Genomic DNA, 25,954 nt, shown 5'->3' with positions numbered 1-25,954 from the left:
TTTAACAAAAAATTCATTTTTCAATTATTTTTTTGTTTATTTGCTTAAGTTTAACTGTTAGTGAAGAGTTTATGTTTACTGGCAAACAAATATCGAATAAAATGAGGAATTGTGAAAATTTTTTAATGCGCTCTAAAATCTTTTAAATTTCAGAAATTGACCATTTGATATTCAATAAGACTTGTTGATAGTATTTGATATTCTCTAAATATATCTTATACTAATTTTTAATCCGTGGACTTTTTTATAATGAAGAAAAAAATGGTTAAAGTAACGCATTTTTTTAATAAGATGCAAAAAAAAAGAATAAAAAACCCTATTAGGACAGTAATGTTAAATAAATGTACGTGTATTTTTGTATAAACTTGATTATTTTTGTCTGAATTCATGTTATAAAAAAAATGTTTTATTTTTTTTACAAATCGAAAAAAGAGTTGCATACTGCTTTTATGGAGTTAATAAAATACATTTTACAGTTCGCCCAATTTCACAAGATCGTAATGAATTAGAAAAAAAAGCAAATAGAATTATAAACCACTTTTTGTCTTTCCTAGCATCAAATGAACTGTTTCCACACATTTCAATGATTTCCTTATTCTTCAAAACTTTAGATATAGAAAAGGTGCTGTTCTTCGCAACAATTCTGACAAACATTCCCACTAGATGTCAGCACTAAGCGAATGGTGAAAAAACATTCAGTTCATATAAAGTTTTCTACTAACTTACAATAGATTTTTCATTCTGAAATTTTTTCCATCAACAAATCCAGGCATTCTTAAATTTCGGAAGCTTCATCCAAAGAGGTGCGTACTTATACACAAAGTAAAATGAATGGTAATTTCCTTTGTTGTAAAACGATAACAAACATCCTAAATTGATGTAAAAAATCTTAATCTCATTTACAGAATTATTAATATTTTTCTTTTTAGATTGAAAAAGTAATTATTTTGGGAGGCTCCCTGCTAAACTTTGACAAACATTCATTCCGATGCTTTATTTTTTTTTAAATCCTTGAACAAATAAATTGGTTCGAAAATGTTTTATTCATTTTTAATAAGTTTCTGAATTTGAGAAATGAGTGGAAAAAAATTCAATTTAAAACTTCTGTATTTAATCAAAAAGTTATAATGAAACTGTCAATATATATTTCTCTAATTGAAATTCTATCTAAAAGGATTAAAAAAAAATTGAATAATGAATGGCAAATGTTAATTAATAAACATTCAATTTAAACGGAATTCAATTAATTAAAAAAAATCATCCGAGAGCAGTATACGAATCTAGTATACGTCTAATTGCCGCGATTGGTAGTTTGCATTTCTATACGCATGCATATAAATTAATTTTTAAATTGAAATCTAACCTTTTAAACTCAAAATGACATAAATATTTCCTGAATTACAGCGACCCTATTGCTTTAGAAGTTTGTCTTCAATATCAACTAAGATATTTTCCAAAATTTTTTAAGTAATTATAATCGATGTGAAATTTTTAAAACCTTTTTAAAAGAGTGTATATAAGAGTGCGTCGAAAAATCAAAAATTCTTTTTTTTTTACCAAAGCACTTTTGCTTTTCTTTCCGGAAGTTGCCTGTTGTAATTACTATGAAAGCGACATTAAAAGTTTTGAAATCACTTACCAGCTTTTGTTCAAGAACCGTACTTCAAATTAATAAAAACTTGTAAGAAGCATGCCTTTTTTTAAAATAATTTTTTTGAAAAGTTTAGGAATACGAATCTTCTTCTGTTTCTAATTATTTTGAAGGCATAAATAACCTAACCTTTTGCTTCATTTCGAAAAGTTAGGTTTGCTCAAAAGATAGTGAAGTATTTTTCCCTTATTTTTACAAACCATACAGGCCATATGGAATGGGGGAAAAAGAAGGGTCTTTTGGTGTTTTTTTCTGTACTTTTGTATGGATAATTCAACGTCATCGTGCGTTTATAAGCAACGGCGTCAAAAATAAACCTAGATTCAAAAAAAAAAATTTCTAATCTAGATTCAATTAAGGGCTAATCTTTATCCTATTTACATGACTTATTTATTCTTATGTAAAATCGTGATACACATTAATAAGCAATGTAATTCGGTAGTCAGGCTATGATGGAATGGATGTTTTACCATGCAAACATTTGATTTGTACCACTACAAAAGATGCTATTTCAGAGAAATGACTTATGTTGTTTGTAAACAGTGCTAAAACGTATCTATCCCGGAAGCATCAACTGAAAAAGAAAAATGCTTTTATAAGTTGAACGTTTCCTTTGAAGGATATACCAATGGCTCATAAAATATAGTTCAATAAAATTCCTGTTTAGAATCAGTGAGTACATTTTGTGACTCATTTATCATAAGCTAATGCTGTTAAATTAAGCGCTTAGCAAACAAAACTAAAAACTGTACACTATTGTACAATGCATATAATAAATTGACAGAAATAATGCTTGTATACAGTGGGAAAAAGAAAAAATAAATAAATAAATGAACCTCACTGAATAACTTTTGATCTAAAAATCGATCTTCACGTTCTATTAATAGTTCGAGAGAGTTACATTAAACATGCTAATAATAAGTGCAAATTATATTTAAAATAACGAAATCAGGCGAAAAAAACAATTTATTTTCTCTGAATAAACATACCTTCTTTCGACGGCATTTTTGCATTTTTGACTAACAAAATATAGGGGGTAGATGCAATCTGGGCAATATGGTCCCTTTAGTGTGGTCAGGAGAGCGATCCAAAGTATGAACCCCTTAATGTTAATTTTACATTTTGTGTCTTTCTCCATATCTAGAGAATTTTTTAAGCGAATTAAAAACATTTTTGCGTTGAATTACAAAATTAGTTTTTCCAAAGATAATTTGATGCAAAAAATAACTATTAGTTAATACTTATTATTTTATTTAATAATAAATAAAAAAAAATTTAATTGTTCGAAATAAATTTTTTCCCATAATTTTGGCGAATAATTTTACATAAGAAAATTCATAGGAAAAATAATTCGAAATCGTATCTGAGAAATCAACTTTTTTCTTATATAACTTTTTAAAAGTTCGATTTATCAGGCGTTCTTTGACAGATTTCGCCAAAATTTCTTATTTTGCCTTGCAAAATTACCTTATTTAAAATGAGGTAAAAAATTATTTACTTAACTGATTTTTTTTACTGTGATACAATGAAATAATAAGAAATAAAATATATCTACTAAACGTTACTTTTGCATGGAGTTATTTACGCATAAAAGAATTTTTATAATGGTGCTCAAAAATTTTCATTTCGCTTAAAATGTTCTTGACTGTATGCTAATACTCTTTCACCAAGCGAAAAAGGAAGCAGATCACGTGGGACGTATAATTATTAAAGGTTTAATTAAAAAGAGAAAGGAAAGGGTGATGAAGTTTATCAAAACAGTGAATGACTGTTTTGATTGTTGTGAACATAATGATAGTTCGAAGATTTTGTAGATAGATCCTAAAGAAAATAGGTAGTAAATATCCTAAATATATTCTGTTTCTTTATTCTTATGTTTTTAACACATTTTGCTGGTAAGTTTTGTGTGTTAAAATTAATTATAATCTTTAAACATTTCACTAATTTTCAATATTCTTAAATAATTTTTTATTGTCCTAATATAGTGTTATTGTTATGTAGCATGTAATTATCAATGGGATGTCAGAAGGTTTGATATAGTTTCATCTAGACATATTTTTCTTCAAGGTATACAAATATTCATAATTTTGGTCATCCACACTGTTCAATTTGAATTCATTTTTTTTTTTATCGCTGATGCTATTATTTGTAAAAAGTGATCAGAAATGACTATTCTTGGTGTGTATTTTCAGAATCCTTGTAAGAATAATATGAAAAACGTTTGCAGTGCTCAAAAAAAGAAAAAAAATGGACAGCTTTGAATAACTTTTGACTTAATGATCGGATTTTCACGTTTTAGGACTCATTCTTAATTGTTAGAGGTGCTGATTTCAAAAATACTAATTAATTAGTGCAAACAATAGTTCAAGTTACGAAATCAAATACAGAAAAATACTTTCACTGAATTAGACATACCCTTTTTTCAACGGATTCGGATTTCTGATTATCAAACTATAGATAGTAACCTCAAACTGGTAAATATGATCCCCTTTGTTTAGTTAAAGAGAGCGATCAAATTTAGAACCTCCTTATGTTAATTTTACTTTTTGCGTATTTGAAATATCTCGATAAATTTTTAAGAGAATTAAAAAATTATAAAACTTTTTTATAAAATTCGTTAATCTAAGGAGAATTTCACGCAAGAAATAAATTTGAGCAAAAATTTACTATATTTTATTACTTAATTAAATAGAAGGTAAAAAAAAAAAAGAATTTTAAAGCTTACAATTTTTAACAAGATTTTAAAGTATTTGATTTTGCATAGCAAAATACGAAATTTGAGCGAAGTTGGGTGAATAGTTCGTGAGAAATCGAATTCTAAATACCCGACTTTTTTAAAAAAAAAGCGCAAAAAAGTTTTGAAACAAGATCCAGATTATTTTTTGACCCTTCATACGGTGAAATCTTTCCATAAACATGAATTGCGCATCGAGATCCAAATCGAACCTCACTAATTGTTTTACTTAAAAAATTAAGAACACTGATAATTTTAAACTTTAAAAAAATGAGTTAATAAATGAAAATTTGACCCATAAACCTTTCCTCGACGCATAATGTTTTACTTGAAATGAATATAAATTTAAATTATCTATACAGATGCTAAATTTATACTCTCACACCAAAGTATGGCTCTTTGCATATTTTCAACATAGTGAAAATAAATTCTGATAAAATTATCGAACCGTATAGGTATTTGTGGTAAAAAAAACAACATAATTTCGATAATACAAACCAAAATTTATGATATTTAAACCATTCATTTGGTAATTTTTCTGTTCACATGATATCGGTTTACCGGAAATTCTGGTTTTCAAAATTATAGCTCTCATTACTACATATTTGGTAAAAAATACAAAACTGAAAGTTAAATTTAACCAAATAAATAGTTTTCATCCAATGCTCTAAGATATTATGAGAAATCTTCCAAATTTTACTACACTTACCAATTTTTGTCGCTTATTATAAAACTGTATATCTTATTGTTAATTTAACCAAATCCATTTCCAAAGCTTTTCGGTAAAAATAATCGAGATTTTTGTTGTTCCAATAAAGCAAGAAATACTATTATTTTAACGATATTCAGGTAGATTTGACCGTATTTTTTTTCTCAGTGGATAAAAATAATAATTATAAAACTTAACAATTTCTTTATGTAGTGATAATCGCATTTTTTTGTTTTATAATTCTGACAAATAATAATACACATAGAACGGAAAATAAAATAATAAAACAGGCAAATATAATGTTAGAAAATATTATTTTTCATGTAAATAGTGAATGAATTTTATGGATTCCGCGTTAAAATAAAACTCAAAATTTTGAAATATTTCTTGAGCTGCTATGATATATCCCGAAATAATAAAGATTACTGATAAGTAATCTTTATTATTTCGAAAACTTAATTGATCGACTTAAAGATAAGGAAACACACATACGAAAGGTCAACTATTAAAAAAAGTTTTCTTGGGGAAATATCACAGGAAAATTGAAGTGGGATTCATGATGGGCTCTATTTTAGTTTAAGAAGATAAAAATCAAAAGCACAAAAATAAGATGTGAAATTATGTAGCACAGAAGCTTATTAAACAACTGATAGCTTAATTGGTCAACTGTTTATTCCCAACTGATAATGAATTTGGTCACACGCGAGTAAGTATCTTAAGTTTGATCAGGAAAGGGGAGATTAGTTTTTCTGGAAAATGTATCTTATTTAGAGACAGGAACGGAGAGTATTGCTTGTGTTCATGTGATATAAGGATTACAAAATTTCTCTAGTTAGAGGAGTAAGTCTAACCGAAGTTAAGTTTTCAAGAGCTAAAGTAAGTGTATCTTTACAGAAAGCATTTGACATTTTTCAACTGCTTTGGTTGAGTTTTGAATAACTTTTTCAATGGATTTTTAGTTCCTCATGCTAAAATACGTTAACTTTCTGAAATCTTGATTGTATTTTATTGAATTATCAGTTCGAAGAGGAAAGTAATTTCTTCTTGCACAATAGAAAACACTTTCAATTATTTCTTAAAATCTGTACTTGTTTATATACAAAAGAGCAACTTGTTTATCTTAAGAGTTTTGTTAAAAATAAACCTAAAAGTAACTGTTTTAACACTAAACATGCCAACACTTAATGTATACCTATTTCTACCATAGCCAGTCAAATTACCGAACTTTATGTTTCTTGATTGAATGTATAAAATATGGATGTTAATAAGGAAATAAACTGAAAAAAACTTTATTATAATTAAACAAAATTGTATATTTCCAATTTTTATGTATTACAAACACAAAAAATAAGAAGTTTTTATTCAATGCTCAACGCATTTTTTACATACATAGGGTGTTTCCATTGCACATTTTTCGCAAACATATTTCTTCTAATTATATTTCTTCTAATTATATTTCTTTTAATTATATTTCTTCTAATTATATTTCTATAATTCTTATAATTATAGGAATATATAAGATTTATAATTCTTATAATTATTCCAATAATGTATATTATTTCTTCTAAGAATTTATGCTGTCTTGATTGTTTCGGCATTTTTTTAGGGTAAAAACTAACAGTTATTTAAAAATGAAGTAAAGTTATAAAAATACATTATAAGCTACTTACCAAAACATTTATTTTTATAGTCACTTTTTCATACGCAAATATAATACCAATCTAAAATTTTTGGTAATTTCTTGAAATTTGAATTCACAGTTATTCTGATTGAACTAACTACGCAACAGTCTTTGCAGAAATGTGCAACTAATCGAATGCAACACATTGAACCAAATTACATTTCTGACCTGATAACCTTATAAAGCAAAGAATTGTTCTCCCGGTCAAATGGCCGGTTGTGGTAGAAATAGGTATACTACAAGCATAATTCGAAACAAACAAAATACAAATAAAAATAATAATATAATATTAACTGTATATAATTGTGAGAAAAAGTCATGACGTCAAATGTGCAAAAACGATAAGATGCAAGATGCGCATTTTCGATGCAAAAATTCTTAAACGGTCATTTGACCTGTTATGGTATATTTAGTGTAAAAACATAGTGCAATTTACACTTTATCAGATATTTTAAATATTACGATGCTGTTTGCTTAGAGTCCATTAAATTCAATTTCTAGAGTTAGTAACAAAAAATATTTCAGAAGAAAGTGGTTGAATTATCTCTTTGAGTAAGTGTGAATATATAAACCCGTTGTGGATATAAATATGCTTTTCAATTTTTTATAAATACACTGCCATTGGTATTTGGTATATTAATACAATGCCATTGAATAACTGAAAAAACACATTTATTTTTTAATTTTTTAAAAAAAAAATTTCAAGAAATACTTAGAGGATTAATTTATAACTTTTGGGGTGTTTGAGTCATGCGATTTCTCTCATATTTATCAATAAAGCTTAGCACTTTCAGATGTGTGAGGGGAATCATCATTCAGAAATCATCATGTCTGAAAATATAGCAATAAACTTGTAATTTGTATTTATTATTACTTTTTGATTATTTACAATTATGGAATGCATGCAATTTCGCAGGGTGGGAGTAGGCTTAAATATTTAGGAGATACGGATATTTATAGGAAACAATTATTTTTGCCTTGTTTTTTATCACTTTAAAAATATTCTATAAAATTAAACAGAAATTAATTAAAAATAGTTTGTCTTTTATTCAATTATGCAGTCTGACAAGAATACCGATGTCTTATTATGAATAAAATGCATATTTTGGGAGTAATATCTGCTCTGTAAAGTTGAATTTTTTCTGTTTGCAAGAACTTTTATTTGAATTTCTTAAATTTGTAAGGAATCCAAACTCTTAAATTTGTATGCATTATTTTTCTTCCCATCTAAATTTGATCAACAAATTAAGGAAATGTTTGATTCAGCAGTTGATTTAAAATAAATTTTGTTAAATTGAGTAGGACAAGAGTTATCTATCATAACAGTTGATGACTATATAAGTCAATGCACCAAAAATATTTTTTAACTAAAAATGACGGTGATTTTTTTAAAAAAATATTCTAAAACATGCAAATTTGATATCTAATTTTTAAATTTGTTTGAACATTTGGATTCTTGTTATAAACTCTTAGAAAAATTGGTTTATCATTGAACTGTAATATCAGGCTGTAGCATAACAATTTATTGCTCCAGCATAAGGTGTTGAAGTAAACCATGTTTCTGTTTAATATAGATCTGACTTTGTTAGAAGTTTTGTGTTTTAACCATGTCTTTATTTGCTGGAACCTTATTATATTGCTAAGTTATATCATATGTTCTGATTCTTTAAACTGATTACTCAGAGCTATTGTTCCTATTCACGGTATTTCACGGAAGAATGATTTACTTACGCCGTAAAAAATCTATTAAATTTATAGAAAAAAACTGTCAGCTGGTACGCCAGTAAAAAATAGTTTATTTTTCAGAAAAATACTGCTGTTCAAAAACGGACAAATGTTTTTTTAAGCAGATAGAACTGTTGTTATAGCAAACAAACTGTTATTTTAACAACAAAAAATATCAATAACTACGTCAACATTGTGGTCGATGCGAACAATATATGCACGTCGAGATTCGAACCTGGGTAACATTATATAGGAGTCTAGCTCTATATCCCCTGAACCTCGACAGCTCTAGTGTTTGGTTATGAAAAAAAAATCTTGAAATATCTTTATCTTAAAAGTCTTTAGCTTAAAAGTCTTTAGCTTACTTATTGAAATCATTAACGTTATCATTAACGTAATCATTAACGTAAGAACGTTTAAGATTATATTGGCTCCTTCTTACAAAAATTTCTCATAATCAGGTAGAGAATCAATCAGGTTGAGAATCAGGTAGAGAATCAATTCGACAATGAAGTTGAATCGTAATTCTATTTACAGGATGTTCAATATTTTCTGAGAAGTAGGAGCAAGTATAAAATTTATAGAAGTATGTAAAATAATTTGAATTAAAGACAGTTTTAGTCTGTTTATGATTAGGGTGAAAAATAAATAAAAACTGTTTGGTGAAAAACAGCTTTAAACCTTCAAATAAACAAAGAAAGCCAAGCAGGAAACGATTAAAAAAAATCTATATTTATCTTAAAAGCGTTTTTTTTTTGTAAATATATATTTACAAAAATATTTACAAAAAAATTTTTTTTCCAGTAGAATTCGTTATAATTTTTTTACAATATACACCTTACTGTGGTTGTTGCTAAGGTATAAGGGACTGATGATATGGAACAATGTTGAATACAAATATAGTAGCGTGGGATCAAATTAAGGAAATATTAAATTGCATGATTACATGATTTAACATATTATATTGCACATATATTATTGCACACAGTATGTTTCAAATTATTAAGTTTACCCAAGTTTAATTGATTTTATGGTTCAATCTGATTTAAAAATTCTAAAGATTGGTTTATATTATTTCGAGGTAACTGTTTTATATTATTTCAGTCAAAATAAGAAAGAAATGTCGGTTTTGCTGGGAATCACCGACTATGTAGTGATTAGTCTGATGCTGGCCACATCTGCGTCCGTAGGAATCTTCTTTCGTTTCACCGGTGGACGACAAAAGACTACTGCCGAATTTCTGATGGCGGGAAAAAACATGTCTGTTTTACCTGTTGCATTTAGTCTGATGGCCACTTACTTGTCTGCCATCGGTGTTTTAGGCGTACCATCCGAAACATATTTATACGGTACGCAACTATCAATGTGGATGGTTGGTGTCGTCATTGGCGGAATTATTGCTTGCTACGGATTTTTACCAGTATTCTATAATATGGATGTCACTACGGCATATGAGGTAAAAAAATATGCTTTAAGATATTTTTAGAAACCATTTTTACTCTAATTTCTACTAAATGTTCTTATTTTTTGGAGTGTTTTTTATTGCCTATTAATAACGGCAATCGCCGATTTTATTGTTAACTTCAATTCTTATTATTACTTTATTTTAACCACTTCTTAAAACATTAAAAAATAAACGATTTCCAAAAAAACATGGTCGAAGCTACCAAAGTAGGTAAAATTTTCAGTGGCTCAGTTCATAAATTCAGTTCAGTTCATAAATTAAATCTAATGATTGTTCATTAATCTTTCATGTGAAAACAACGGGTTTATTTTTCTTTAAAAAAATAATCGAATGAAATTATAGACGTTATAGAGAAATTTTCAAGCATATCATACAATTAAATTTTAAGCATAACGAAATTGTAAAGGCTCTTATAAAAGATCCATCAATTTTAAGAGCAAAATATTTCTTTGAAATCAGTTTTTTGCATATAACTTGCACAAGTTTTATTTCAATTTTCAATAAAACTGTTGTGTCGGTTACCAAGCATAGAATGTGGCATTTTTAAGAAGGGCTAATCATTTACAGAATACCTAAAATCGACCATCAAAGTATGAAATAATGAATAATTCGCATATTGTCTAGACATTTTACACTGTCAAAAATGAAAAACTTAGAGGCATGATGTATAAATACTTTTGATTTCTTTACTATGTTTTAGGAAAATTAGTTGAAGTTACTAATTATATTATATGTTTAGACAAACATGTTCAAATTTATATTTTCTCTGAAATACTTTTAATATTTTTTCAGTATTTAGAAAAGAGGTTTGGTAAAACTACAAGGACCGTCACTTCTTTTTTGTTCACACTTCAGATGGTAAGATAAATTACTGAAAAATACAAGTACTAGTAATCAAGAACACTAAATTACATTACAAAACATAAGAAGTTACAACAAATGGCAGAAAAATAACTATACAAATGCTTGAATTATAAGGTTTTAAGGAAATCTGTTATAATTTTCTTGTAGCGTATGATATATGTTTTTCATTTGGAATATTTCTATAAGATTTTTGAGCTATTTTGAGAATATATGAACATTGAAATAAAACCAACGGGTTTTTAAAGAATGTATTTTTTGGAGCAATTGAAAAAGTTCCTCTTTCATCATTTTTTGAATATTAAATTTCATGAAATTATTTTTACATTACTTAATGAATATACAAATGCAATAGTTGTTTTAGTTATTGATAATATTTCTTAAATAGAAGTACTCTTAGTAAAGAGTCCTCAAAATGCTCACAAAAACTCCGACGAAAAATAAATAGTCATTTTTAGAAAATAAAAAAATAATAAATGATATTATTTTAATGTTATGAAAAAGAACAATATTTCGTTTCTGTTTTTTATCTAAATATTATTGGTTATAATAATTTATTGTGCATAAATTAATTATAATAATTTATTATATGAATGGTATCTTACTTTTGTTTCATATACTGTAATAAGAGGTTTCTCAAAAATAATCAAAAATATGTAAAAATATCTTCAAGACAAATCTACTAAAATTTGAAAACCCAATCTACTTATTACTGAGCACAGTGACTGTTATTAAATAGTTTCAGGAATGACAAAATCACAAAGGACAAAATCACAAATCATTGAAAAAATGTGACAAAGTTCAAACTTTATTAACAGCAATCAAAGGTTCGGAAAAAATTCAATAACATAGAAGTCATTTCAAATTTATTTCACGAATAAAAAAAGTCTTCAGATTGGTAATCAACACTCTCCTGCCTGGTCGCCATATTCATTCACGAATGAAGTCCGATTCTCAGAGATGTTTCTGTTTTGTTTCAGTTCAGATGTTTCAGTTCACTATACTCAACAAAGATTACAAGGGGTTTTGAAATTGAACATTATGCAACATGTAGTACAACATAACATACAACATATCAACATGTAGTTACAGGTTGTTTTTGTTTATTACTTTTTTTAAATTAGGGTTGAATGTTTTAAAATCTTTCTTCAACATCTAAGAATCTATCTGTCTTTAAAATCTGTGAATGTTTTAAACTCTATATACAACTGTGAGGCATTAAGAAATTATTGAAGCTGCAATGAAACGCAACATTTTTAGTAATTTGTTTTATTTTTAGATATTGTACATGGCTGTTGTTTTATATGCCCCATCTTTAGCGTTAAATGCCGTTACTGGCATTTCAACTTGGACATCCGTGGTATCTCTAGCTGTAGTTTGCACATTCTATTGCTCTTTAGTAAGTGTAGTTTCAAAATATATCAATAAAACTGCTTTTTCATGAGAAACACCCTACATTAATAAAATGCATTAACTCGAGTGTTATTTATCTCAATAAAGCAGAAATATAAGCGAAAAATTAATGTCATTGTCATCATATTTTGCTATTACTCTGTTGTAAGTAAGTTCGAAATACAGAGAGTAAAATAAAAAAGCGGGAAAATTATTGTATTTTTAAAATTCAATTTTTCAGGAACTATTCGACCGATTTTGCTCAAAATGTGCATTCTGTTATGTTTAAAATGAAGAAAAATTTTTTCCTTAAAATGTCGGCTTTTATTAAATAAAATAGTGAATATTTACTAAAAGTTACTTTTGCATAGATCTTTGGATAAGCGAATTTTATATTTATGTGCAAAAATTGTTCAATTCGCTTACAAAGTTCTTGAGATATGACGAAATACGTGAAAAATAAAATTAATATTAAGGGGTCTAAGCTTTGGACCACTCAACGGACCAAACTATTGGGACAATTCCAGGTCCTATTTCCAGGTCAACTGACATTTTCCAGGTTGCGACTATCTCCTATATTTCGAATGTCAGAAATCCCAATCCATCAACAAAAAAAAAAAAAAAATACATATTTATTCAGAGAAAGTACGATTTTGCGTCTAATTTCAAATTTTAAAAGATTGTTTACACTAGCATATTTGTGGTCACCCCCTTGAACCATTAAGATCCAATTCCAGAACTTGAAGATCCGATCATTAGATCGAAAGTAATTCTTGGTGGTCAATTTTTTTGGAGCAATGAACACGTTTTTGAACAAAATTTTGAATGAAAAAAAATTTTTATTTCTTCAACTATAATGCTAAATGATTGAAAAGTTATAATGAATCAAAATATTATGCAATTCCATAAAACAAAATTGTCTATAAGACCTTACTGAAATGTAAGTAATTTATAATCAAAATATGTTTTAGGGTGGTTTGAAGGCTGTTTTATGGACAGATGTCTTCCAGGCATTTCTTATGTTTTTTTCAGTTATTGCTGTGGTTGTGAAGGGAGTTATAGACTCTGGTGGTATTAGTGAAGCATATAATATTGCAGAAGAAGGTGGACGGATTATTTTCTTTGAGTAAGAATTAAAATATATACCCGAAATTGATATAAATTTGCTTTTTAGTTTGTTATCAGTTTAAATTTGGTATATAAATACATTACTCTACAATAACTGGGGAACTTTCAGTTTTTGACATTTCTTTAAAAATTTCACAAGGAATACTCAGAAGATTATTTTATAACTTTAGGCTGCCCCCTCACGCGGACGGGTGGGGTTACGTTTTTCTATGCAACAATTAAATTTTTATAAGATATAAAAAAAATTCTTGCTCTTTTTGTTCTTTTTGTTATAACTTTGTTCTTTCTTTTTGTTATAACTTTGAAAATATTTAATCAAATTAAACAAAATGCTAGAGCCCATCTTAAATGATAACAACATTACCATTTTTAAATTTTAAAAAAAGAATCGTTTAAAATTACGCAATATATGAGCTTATAAAGTAGTCTTTTCATAATGCGCATGCGAAAAAAGTATTTAATTTTTTTTCATAGTTTTGTTGTAATCGTATTTGGTAACTATTTGGGAAAAATTTGATTTGAAAGTCTTGAAAATGCTTTAAATGTTTCAAGAAATTGTTTAAGTAGCTTTCGTAAATTTTGAAAGAAAACTTTGATTGGTAAGGGGTTATCCACAAATAATATCAAATTCTGCAATTGGTTTTCCTTTAATAAGTACGCCTATATGGTCCTTCTTCTTGACCAGTAACCTTTAATTCAGAGTTTACCAGCTAGAAAACAAAACTTAGTTGATCCAATCATCGTACCCGTTCTTATCACACACTCCCCTAATCAGCAAAATAAAGTGCAAAGATGATGGAATATATTATACAAAATAATATATTTTTTACTCTCACTGCAGAATTTTTATTCAAGAAAACCTTGTTAAAGGAGATACCCTTGGAAAGGAGATACCCTTGGACAGGAGAAATATATTCGCTAAAGAGACATGTCTGCTTAGGAGAAGGATAGGCAAATTAGGAAATCTAATGCGGACAACTTTTTACTAAATTTGTAGTGGATAAAAAAACTTAAATAGTATAAAATTAAATTGATATGTGTTTAAAGTTAATAAAATTATACTGAATAAAGTACTAAGGTAACTGTAGGAAAAAAGGAAGAATAAGAATTTTTACCTTTTTTTATAAATACCTTGTATTAAAAATAACAAATGCTATTAAAAGTTTAGGTAAATCAAATGAAACTATAGTAGCTATTGCAATATTACCAGTACTAGATATCTTCACTTCATAGTTAGGATATACGTTAATTACCCTACATCTGAACTGACATCTCACATTTCCTTTTGATGTTTTCTTTTAATTTAGTTAAAAAAATAAATAAAAGGTTTGTATTCATTTTCATAGACACTCAACAAATTTTCTTATAACTATATCATGCAAAATATTTATTCGATGGAAATTAGACAATTTTCATCCAGTTTTGCATAAATGTGTTAATACCCGGCTGGGTCATAAAACCATATTTTGCTGAGACCTGGAGCCAATAGGGGGATAAAAATTTTTTTTTACCGAGTACCTGGAACTGGTAGTGTAATAGATTAAATTTTTACCTGGTATCGAATACCCGGACTCAACAAAACTTTTGTATCCGGTACATATTCAATTCAGAATTTTATTTTAGGCATTAAGCATTTAATATATTTACGCTTTGATTATTCTCTGATAGCACAACTATTGACCTAACGGCAAGATATACCCTATGGAATTCTATTATGAGTGGGGTATTTTTCAGTTTAAATACTTTTGGAACTAATCAAGCACAGATACAAAGAATGCTCAGTGTTGGGGATTTGAAAAAAGCAAAGAAGTATGTTGTCTTTTATACTAATGCTCTGCCTAAATTCTTTAGATTTTAAGTTAAATATAATGTTTTATTACTTTCTTTCTTCCTATAAAAACAATGTTATGTAATGCTTAAAATGCTTGCTTAGAAAAATAAATACGTAATTTCAATATGAAAATTTAAAATATAAATGGCCAAATTTCCAGTTTTTTTCTCTCCATAGCTTACTTAATTGGATAGTAAACTGTAGAATTCGACCAGAATTTCTGTAATCAAACAATCAGGAGATTTAAAATAACATTGTAAAATTTTTTAATTTAGTTAAAAATGAAATTTTTTTACTAATTTTTTTCTTCGAATTTCGTTATAATTTTTTTTTATTTTTTGTTTTTAGAGCCTTACTCTACAGTTTGCCTCTTATAGTAATTTTTAATGTGTTTTCATTTTTGGATGGAGTTGTTATCTATTCCAATTATCACGATTGTGATCCAATGCTAGATGAGAATACGAAGTTGAAATCCCCAGATCAGGTAAGTAGTCTGTAAAAAAGATTTGCGTGCTCCGCTTATAAAATAAATTAATTTACAAAAGTCATATGCAATTTTAAATGATAATAAATAATTACTCTTGTATTTTATTATTTCAGTTTTTTTTCTCTTTTGAAAATTTAATTAATTAAATGAAACTCTTTATTTCAAAAGCTACGTTATGCACAATAAAGGTTTATGAAAATAAACTTTTACAGAAAAATGGGACATTTGTTAAATGTATTTCTGTATTTATGTTGTTTAATGTATTTTTAGAGTTTTCAATAATTTTCCCCAGGGAACAACTGTTTTCTTATAAAAGAATTGTATTGAAATGAAACATTTCATAATTTTTGTCAATATTTTTAACTTATCCTAAAATTAACTTTCTAAGAAACTATTGTTAATTGATGCATTATTATTACTTATAATGCATCAATTACTAGTAATAAGGTATATTACATCGTATTATGCACTATTAAGAAAATCGGAATATGTATTAAAAGTTCGTTGTTCCACAAGCTTAAAATTAAACTTCGCGAATTATTCCGTTTTTTAAAAATAATATTTATCTGCATTCGAATAAATATTTGATTATATTTAACTCATGCTTAACAGCCTGAATCTAATCGGTTATTAAATTCATGCTAGTTCTAGTATGAAGTTGCACTCATTGCAAAGAAATTCACAAACGTAGTGTATGTGGCAAAATTGTGTTGTTGTTGTACCCGATGCAAGCAAATTCCTTAAAATTAATAAAATTCAAGCAATATTCCGTGGAAAATTACTAAAATTTAAGCAAAATTTCATTACAATTAATGAAATTTAAACAATATTGTATGAAAACTAAACGATGTTGCATGAAAATTAATTTTCGTCAATATCTTAAAAACCTGACGTGATAGAGATAAACAGGTTTTCAGATTTGAAATTAGCATAACAAACTACATTAGAAAAGGTTAACTCCATGCCACATATCTAAAGCTTGTATATCAGTGTTATAAGCCTTTGTCAAGTTGCCGCTCTAATGTGACATAATATAAGTACTACTACTACTGCGTAACAAGTAAGCTACTGATTTAGTTTAGCATAGTTCAAGCAATTATCATATTAACCCTATTTTATCGTTAATTTTACCAATAGTCATTACAAAAGCTTTTCGGCAAAAATTAACGTGCTTTTGTTACTCCCATAGAGTCATGAATAATAAATTTTACTAATATTATACATGGTAGTTTTTGACCATACTTTTTTTCTCAATATGTATAATGCAATATCGGTGTTTTCTGTTATTCTTCTACGAGAACATGTTAGCTTTTAACAAATACGCTATAATATTTAAACATAGAAGTAATATTTTTTTAAATAATTTATAAATAATATTTTATATTTAATATTTTTTTAACAAAATTTTTACCATACGAGTACATATTTTTTAAGTTTGCTCATAAATTCATTTTGAATTATCACTCTCTATTCTGGTTATAATGCGGACTTTGAGCAAATAATCGTTTTAAAACTCACTATACATTTTATCCTTCATTGTTATCATAGTCTATAGGCATTTTTATACTAGATTATTATTATAGTCAGATAAATGAATTCGAAATGTAATCGGAAACATCTATTAAAAATTGTTTTATTGTTATATTGTTTTTAATTCATAAATTAAAAACAATGCAATTAATAAATCTATTAAACAATATAATTTATAAATTTATCAATTAAAACAATGCAATTATTAATCTGTTAAACAATATTATTTATAAATTTATTTTTATTATAGCATCTATTTGCTTTTAATATCTACAGGCTATTAGTAAGTTGCTATTCAATTTCTTTTCATTTTGTATGATGTGATGTATTGCAGCTGATGCCATATGCAATAATCAAAATGTTCTCACACATTCCTGGCCTGTCCGGGCTCTGCATTGCTGGAATATTCAGTGCTGCTCTCAGTACAGTTTCATCAGCAGTAAACTCTTTGACGGCTGTGACAATGGAAGATTTCATTCGACCTTATTGCTTCTGCAAGCAGTTGACTGAGAATTGGGCTACATTATTAGCAAAAATTATTGGTAAGACTTAAAAATGCACCAATTATGTATTTTTTAAGATAGTATCTGAAGCAATGCGTTTTTTTGTGGTATTTCAGTTTTTCAATTGAAATTTTCAAACACGAGTGATGGAGGCATTCATAGAATTCACTTTGTTTTGTACCTATTTTTAAATTTTGTTTTATAAATATAAAATATTTCCAGTAGAGATTCTGCAATGATTCAATTTCAATAACTACTAAAAAATTGCAGTGAAATGAATAACAGAGTTGCACAGTGAACTTTATAAAACAGATATGTATTGATCAATTTTTGCTTATTTTTCGTAAGTAAAGTGTAATATGTTTCGTGCTAAAAATCTTTTCAGTATACACTGGAGATAGAGAAGTACCAACTGCTGATAAACTGATTTCAAACTAATATTGATACAGCTGATTATATCTTATAGGAACTTCAGTCTTCTAATAGGAACATAAGTCAAACTTAGCTCCCTAATTTGAGGATTTAAAAGTATAAACATTTGTATAATGCTTTTAATATTCAAAATGCGGATGAAGACCTATGGATAAATAAATTTTTGAAAGAAAAAAAGCATTTTCTCATATAATATCATGATCTGTTGCGTGACACCCCTGAGTGGGACAAGACCTTACTTTGATGAAGTTTCCAAGTAACCATCTAGATGACAATGGTTTTTCAGTTACCTGGTTAAGGTTTGGAACATTTAGGATTCCAAATTTTCTTTTAACTGCGTATATCCGTCGTGATTTGGGTCATCATTCGGAAAACATGAGCAGCCTGGTTTAGTTCATTGATCTTGATAAATTTTATAATATCCGAGGCCTTGAAGCATTCGTACATTTTATTTACTCCTTCTACAATTGCTCGTTCAAACTTCCTCTCAAATATACCCATAGAGAACTAAATGATAAAATTTACCGTGTTTCTGACGCTATGGAAACACCAAAAAAAAAGAGGGGAAAAAAAAAAGAAACACACGGTAATTTTTACCGAAGTGCTTTGATAAAGATTTTGTCAAAATTACCTATAAAATATATGATTTTATAATATGAGATAAAATTTAGTAAATATGACAAAATTTGGTAATTTTATCATGATACTTCAGAGCATAGTATAAAAACTATTTATTCGGTTAAATTTACTTTTCATTATTTTTTTAATAATATGTGTAGTAGTAGGAACTATAATTTCGAAAGTATACCAGAATTTTCCGTACATCTTTACCAAATGAACGGAAAAATTACATAATCATAGTTTAAATGCCTCATATTTTGATTTTATCACCGATAATTGTGGTTCTTTTTTTACTGGAAATGTCTTTACCATACAATTTCTCCAGATTTTTTCACCGTGCATATTCACATGATTGCATGTGTTTAAAAGCTGTATGAATTGTCTGCTGGTATTTTTATGTACCCTCATGTACTCATTATTGTAATGTAAGCAAATATTATTCCCTTTGATAGCTGTATGTTTCGGTGGATTGTGCCTGTTATTGACTTTCATTGTCGCTAATTTCCGTGGAGTGTTAGAGGCTTGCAATATTGTTTTTGGAATGGTTGGAGGACCTGTTCTCGGAATTTACTTGTTAGGCATGTTCAGCAAACGAGCCAACGAAAAGGTATGACAGTTCTTTTCTTTTTAAAATATTTAAAATATGTTAAATTTATCCAAATTATAATCACACAAATACTTTTCAAATACGCATTATTTTTAACTATAAATTAAAAAAATTTAAAGTGATCATGATCGTTATCGTTTTTAAAATCTTTGGAAGCCAAGAAAGAGGTATTAAAATTAATTTTAGGTATTTACCTTCAGTATATTTTTTTTCAAAAATGTATAAAGATTTTTTATTTTTTATTTATGAATAATTTTTTTTTCAATTTTTCTAAAAATTTACTTGAGCTCAAGAAACTTAATATTTGATTGATATTTTTCACTATAATAAAAAAAATAGAAGCAAATGAATATTTACTGAAACTGCAGTACTTTATTATACTTTTTAGTAGTTGGAATAGTTAAAAACAAATTTTTTTTAAAAATATCTATACGTACATTTTACTTTTTAGGCATTTATTTATTTAAATGGTTCCTGAAATTAAGAGTTGTAAGTTGTTGTGATTTGATTGAATATATCGTTTAGGTATTCTAAAAAAAGTTGTGCATAAAACTAGGTCACGAATGCTTATTATTTGAGATTTCGTCGGAACAATCAATTATTAATTATTCGAATACTAAAGGGATTCACATTTCATAATTATAATTTGATAATTATTGATTAATTTAAACTGCATTTCCTTAATGCAATATTATAGGAAAAAAATATTCCTATTTTCTAATTGGTACTTATTTATTTCGATCAATGTTTCTGTCAGGATCCTGATTCCTCTCCCACGCATTTGATTGACCCCTTGACCTGAGGGTCAGAGGGTGAAGGACACTGCAGGTGTCGTTCCCTACATTGGGGGTGGAGCAAAGGACTGTTTCTTATGGGAAAGAGGATTTTTTAGAGATCAGATCAGTTTTGAACGCAGGAGAGATTAGCTTTGAACGCCGAAGGGTAGAGTGGTATTTGAACGATGATAGATTTAGTGTGAACGAAAAAGAAAGGGAGCAGTTGCGCTCCAAGAACATTATACTCAATAGCTCATGTATCTATTTGTAACTTTTCTGTAAATAATTCTATAATCAAGAATTAAATAATAAATAAGCTATAATTGAAATAATCCTTGGTCATCCTTAATGAGGAGTCTTTAAAAACGAACCAAGAGACAAAATGTCTCACAGTTTCCATGATGAAAAAAATGTTTTTATTTTCAGAATAAAAGAAATCCTAAATATATATTACAAAAAGACACTTGTTTACCAATGGAAACGAATTAAAATTATATTCCAACGAATTAAGAATTTGACTTTGGGAGAATAGAATAAAATTTTAATTGGTGTTCTTACAGATAGTTTCTTATTTTCAGGGAACATTGATTGGATTACTTGTAGGGTTTACAGTGAATGCATGGCTTGGATTTGGTTCTTACGCAATTAAAGCAAAAGTACCAAGATTAAGTCAAAGCGTAACTGGGTGTCCTGTACTGAATATAAGTATTACCGAAACAGTACTAAATAGTACGAAAAATTTGATTGCCGGTGAGGTGATTTCCACAACAGTCAGCACTGGCATTGCATATTCAAGTTCATTGGACGAAGAAAGGTATTATAAAATATATTTTTTTAAAACAATATTCATTATTTTTATTCGTATTGTTCTTATTCGTGTTATTCTTATTCTTATTATACTTAGTTTTATTCTTTTTCTTATTCTTATTATTATTCGTATTATTATTCTTATTATTCTTATCCTTATTATTCTTATTCTTATTATTCTTATTCCCATTATTCTAATTCTTATTATTCTTATTCTTATTATTCTTATTCTTATAATTCCTATTCTTGCTTTTCTTATTCTTATTATTCTTATTATTCTTATAGTTTATTATTTCTATTCTTATTCTTATTATTAATATTCCTATTATTCTTATTCTTATTATTAATATTCCTATTATTCTTATTGCTTATTATTACTATTATTCTTATTGCTAATTGGTTACTATTAAATTTTTCAAGAAGTCAAACAATAAAATTTGCATTGCAAAACATTTATTGAAAAAAAAAGGTTAAAGAGTTTCGTTGAAAAATATTTTTTTAAAAAGATGGTGCAATTATTCTATTGTATAATTTTCAAATGCAAAACAATGCAATAATAGCATTTCACAGCATTTGAAAAATAAACAATGCAATAATTGAATTTAAAAATAGGTCTAAAAATAGCGCAATACAATATTTTAATTTTAAAATATTATTAAATAATAAATATCATAGAAACACACACTTCAAGCTTCAACATTATATAATTCTTAAAAAATGATCATTGTTAACTTTAAAGATACGAAAAAATACACATTATGCTAGTGATTACTGGTATGCAAGAAGAAAAAAAACTTTTTGGCATAAAATTTTTACAGCAGCCCTAGGGTCACAGTAAGAAGGCAAATCTAATACTTTTTTTATCTTAAATTGTTTTACTAATTGAAATAATATGTAAGTGTGATCCACCTGTATAAAAATGTCTGGCAACTTAACTAATCAAAGAATTATATCTAAAGAAATATAATAATCAATTCGGATATCAATTAGAAAATAGAAATGAAATCGCGGTTTTATTTTTACGATGTCAAATAGTTGCACAAAAATAAGAGCAAGTAAATAATGCAATCGTAAAATAATGTAAAAAAAATAGTTATTAAATAGTAAACAAAGCTGTATGGCAAAAGCTAGAATTTGAACAGGTGGTTTTAATACGTTTGTGACTAGGCTGGAAATAAGATAAAAACGGTTTTGTCAAAACAACTTTAAACAGTCAAACATGCAGAGAAATTTTGTAAAAAATCATGGAATTTTTTAACAGTGTACGGGAGAAAGAAAAGAGGACTTTCTATTTCTGACAAATCAAAAGCTTGAAAAAATTGATGGGAATACTGCAGTTTTGATTCTTATTTTAAATTTACTTCCTTCTCACTAAGAAGTGTTTCAAAACACAAAGAAAAATAGAGGTTAGGGAAGTTCAACTTAGTGATAAGTCATTTTACACTTTGTGATTTAATATTAAGTGATCCTTAAACTTTTTGTTGATTTTTTCAAGCAAATACGATGCCTAATATACCCATATTTGTATTTGAGGCACATCACTCCAAAACTGAAACATTAAATTTTATTTAATTAATATCTATATAAATATTTCTCTTACACGGTGACAAAAAAAACCTCATTACAACTCCCCGAATGGCAACTCTAGGAAATCGACCAATGATTGCCGCTATAATTGTCAAATTTTCAAATCTAGCTGAGGTGGCTCAACATATAGCGCTTTTAAAAACGGAAACTGAAATAACCAGACAGAGCATTATCAGCTGCGTCAATCTCATACTATTAAGGTAGGCAGAAGTAAGTAGTCTTTGTCGATAGATCTCTATTTTAGTATTTTGTCCAGAGCGCTTTTTTTCACGAATTTATATAATACGAATTTATTTGACGATTTTTGATTTATATCACGAATTTATTTGTTTTATTATTGTTATTAGTTATTCATTGAAAAATGAGTCTCAGTCGTGCTATTACACTTTAAGATTTTATACTATGGCACATTTCTAATAAGTTTAACGAATTACATGTCATTTATTTGAATTCAAATTTATTTTAATGACTTAGTATTTACTAAAAATATGCAATTTTTTTTTAAAAAAAAGTTGTTATATGGATTTGAATGATTGTTTTGAATTCTTAGAATTTTGTGCATTTGCAATGTACCTAAGTTAGTAGCGAGCGAAGCAAGCTTGGTTTGCGAAGAAAACCATATAAGATTGCGTAGCAATTTTCGTGGGTTGGCGAGAGTTAGCGAACATGGGGCGCAGCATATTAGTATTAATTAATGCATTATATTCTCTTAAAACCATAATTTCTTTTTTTCTCAAATTCTAGAAATTGTAGGCAATTATTTTTAATAAAATATTGGAAGGACATACATTTAAGATCAAAGAAACACAGAAAAATGTTTCAAATTTAGTCATTACTATAAAAAAATAAAATAAAAGAAACTTACAATAAAAAACACAGTAATAACACGCAAAAATTAAATATTTGGAATCAAATATTTGGAAATTAAATATTTAAATATTTGGAAATTTCAAATTTAAAGAAGGAAATTCTTTAAATTTGAAATTCAAACAAACAATTAATTTAACTGTGAACATTTATTTCATACGTGTAGTATTTCTTAACAAAAGTATGGATAAATAAAATATAATACCGGTTTACACTGGAGTGCATGTTTTTATCATATTTTCTACTTAGCTTTTTCCTCATGTACCTTGCGATATTTCATTTCACAATAATTAAGGAGTGTTTTCTTTATTGAATAAAAATTCTGCTTCTTTTTTATGCATTACACATTGCCTGCAATCAGAAAATAAAAACTTCCAATATTATACAGGGTGTCCCAAAACGACAGCATAAACTCTGCACAGCTGGATTCCTCGTTGGGAGTACATAAAAACTGCCCAAAGAAGCGTTTCTGTACGATCTATAATTTACGAGAAAAATACGAAAAACAAAGTATGATGTCACTGTCGGTGCAAGAAAAAACACATTATTAAACATATGAACAGCAGTATACTATGCACAATTTAAAGCAGATGTAAGATTTTAAGATTTTAAACATTATCGTCTGGAAAGATTTGCGAATACTGTTGTTGATAAGTCCAATAAAATGTTTTTTTCTCGCACCGATAGTGACGTCATACTTTGTTTTTCGTATTTTTCTCGTAAATTATAGATCGTACAGAAACGCTTCTTTGGGCAGTTTTTATGTACTCCCAACGAGGAATCTGGCTGTGCAGAATTTATGCGGTCGTTTTGGGGCAGTATAAGCATTGGTTGTAATATTAAATACTATTTATTTTTTATTGTTCTTAATTATAATTAATAAATCAATTATTAATTCTTTAACTAATTCTTCATTTATATGATATTCGCTTTTTTAAAGGTATATATTTCCTGTGTATAAGATCTCCTATTTGTGGTTTCCTCTGATTGGCACTCTATCAGTTTTTATAGTTGGCTACATTGCAAGTTTTGTTACATGTAGGTCATAAATTTCATTTTTTCTCCATAATGTATTTTTGTATTTTATTAATTTTTTTTCTTTGCTTTAAAGTTTCATACTTTAACCTTTTCCTTTACTTTATTCATTTATTTTTATTTTTTAAAATCCTTTTTTATTTGTTTATTTGCTTGTAACACATTTTTATAATGGATGTATGAGAATCAATTATGCATGAACAATAATTATCATGCAAATAAGTTTCATATTTATTTTTTCTTTCCAGGTCTTCTTGATGAGTCTAAAGATATTAAACCTGAATATTTTAGTCCTTTTATTCGAAAGCTATATTTTAACAGTTCAAAAAAATCAACGAAAATAACAAAAGGAAGTAAAGGCGCAGATGTAAGAATTTATTTATATTCTTAAAATTAGAGTACAATTTTTTTAAAATGCATTGAAAACATGATGTTAATTTTTTCCTTCAGATTATTTTATATCTGTATAATTCTCAAGGCCATATTTTTATTGCTTAATTTGGAATTTAGTTCATTTTAAAAATCATAAAGCGGTGCACCACTTTAACTAATAAACAAATTTTATTAGTTAAAGGGGAAAGCATAGGGTGGATAAACAAATTTCTTCTAACTATAGTGAAATGTTTGGAGCAGAAATATAAATTTTATAAATGCAAGTGAAATGCATGGAGCAAACAAGCAAATTTCATAATGTAAAGTTAAATATATGGAGTTGAATGCATTTGTAATAGTAGTGTCGAATGATATTTTTTTAATGTAATTTCTATAAGTGCATAACAGTTTTGAAGAATTGCCATTTATATGAAAAATAATATTTTTCTGTGTAATTACATACAACTGACTATAACAAGAATAATAATGTATTAACATTGAATATAATAGATGTGAATAAATATTGAATGTATAAGACATACATCAATACTGAATATAATCGAAACATCGCGTGTTACCATTATCTATGTGGCATTCTTGTAGACCATTTAAACCTGTCATAATAGTATTAAAAATAGTTTAAATGGTTGATGCTATATATAATTTTGAGCTATCATTTAAGATTGTGGTTTGATAGATAAATATTTTTTTTAACTGGATTAATTTTAATTAGATTAGATTTTAAATAAATTTAATAGAACAACGAGGCTAAAGATAGTTTCTTTTATTTTCAGGTAGAAATGAAAGAAATGAATTCAAAATAATTGTTTCATGTTTTGTGATATGCAAGAAGTCCAATATCCGTGTTCAAGTTCCAGATCCACCTTATGTGTTCACAATTTTTCGTATTCCCCTTTGTTATTGTTTGTTTTAACATATAAAATTAAAATTAGAAAATAATTTAAATATATACTTTTTGTGTATAATAGTTACTCTGATTAAAAAAATAATAACAATTTATATATTACCTGATTAAAAACTTCATTCACTTAAAAAAATATATAAATAGGAAACAACAGTCGATAGTTTTTTTTCAGGCGCTGAAAAACAGGCACTTGATGAAGAGGTGTTGAAGAACTAATGTCGTTAACAA

At 27.1% G+C, this 25,954-nt stretch overlaps 1 protein-coding gene across 4 annotated transcripts; it reads left to right on the top strand.

The window, feature by feature from the left end:
• The first annotated feature begins 698 nt into the window (after window positions 1-698).
• Window positions 699-25,767, top strand: LOC107444075 (putative sodium-dependent multivitamin transporter). Of its 4 annotated transcripts, none has more exons than XM_071178814.1 (13): window positions 699-803; window positions 9,605-9,956; window positions 10,758-10,823; window positions 12,106-12,225; window positions 13,190-13,344; window positions 15,015-15,155; window positions 15,526-15,661; window positions 17,529-17,736; window positions 19,203-19,357; window positions 20,712-20,947; window positions 24,335-24,432; window positions 24,678-24,796; window positions 25,596-25,767. In XM_071178814.1, the coding sequence occupies exons 2-13, from the start codon at window positions 9,621-9,623 to the stop codon at window positions 25,623-25,625; spliced, it is 1,800 nt and encodes a 599-aa protein (XP_071034915.1). In that variant the 5' UTR covers window positions 699-803; window positions 9,605-9,620; the 3' UTR covers window positions 25,626-25,767. The 4 variants fall into 4 exon arrangements, with proteins under 4 accessions (XP_071034915.1, XP_071034914.1, XP_015913636.1 ...); XM_071178813.1 differs by lacking the exon at window positions 699-803 and adding an exon at window positions 3,393-3,485; XM_016058150.4 differs by lacking the exon at window positions 699-803 and adding an exon at window positions 5,609-5,970.
• The last annotated feature ends 187 nt before the right edge of the window (window positions 25,768-25,954 follow it).

The sequence above is a fragment of the Parasteatoda tepidariorum genome, chromosome 3 (assembly GCF_043381705.1).
Source record: "Parasteatoda tepidariorum isolate YZ-2023 chromosome 3, CAS_Ptep_4.0, whole genome shotgun sequence".
NCBI classification, from domain to species: domain Eukaryota; kingdom Metazoa; phylum Arthropoda; class Arachnida; order Araneae; family Theridiidae; genus Parasteatoda; species Parasteatoda tepidariorum.
This window is presented reverse-complemented; position numbering and strand designations above follow the sequence as displayed.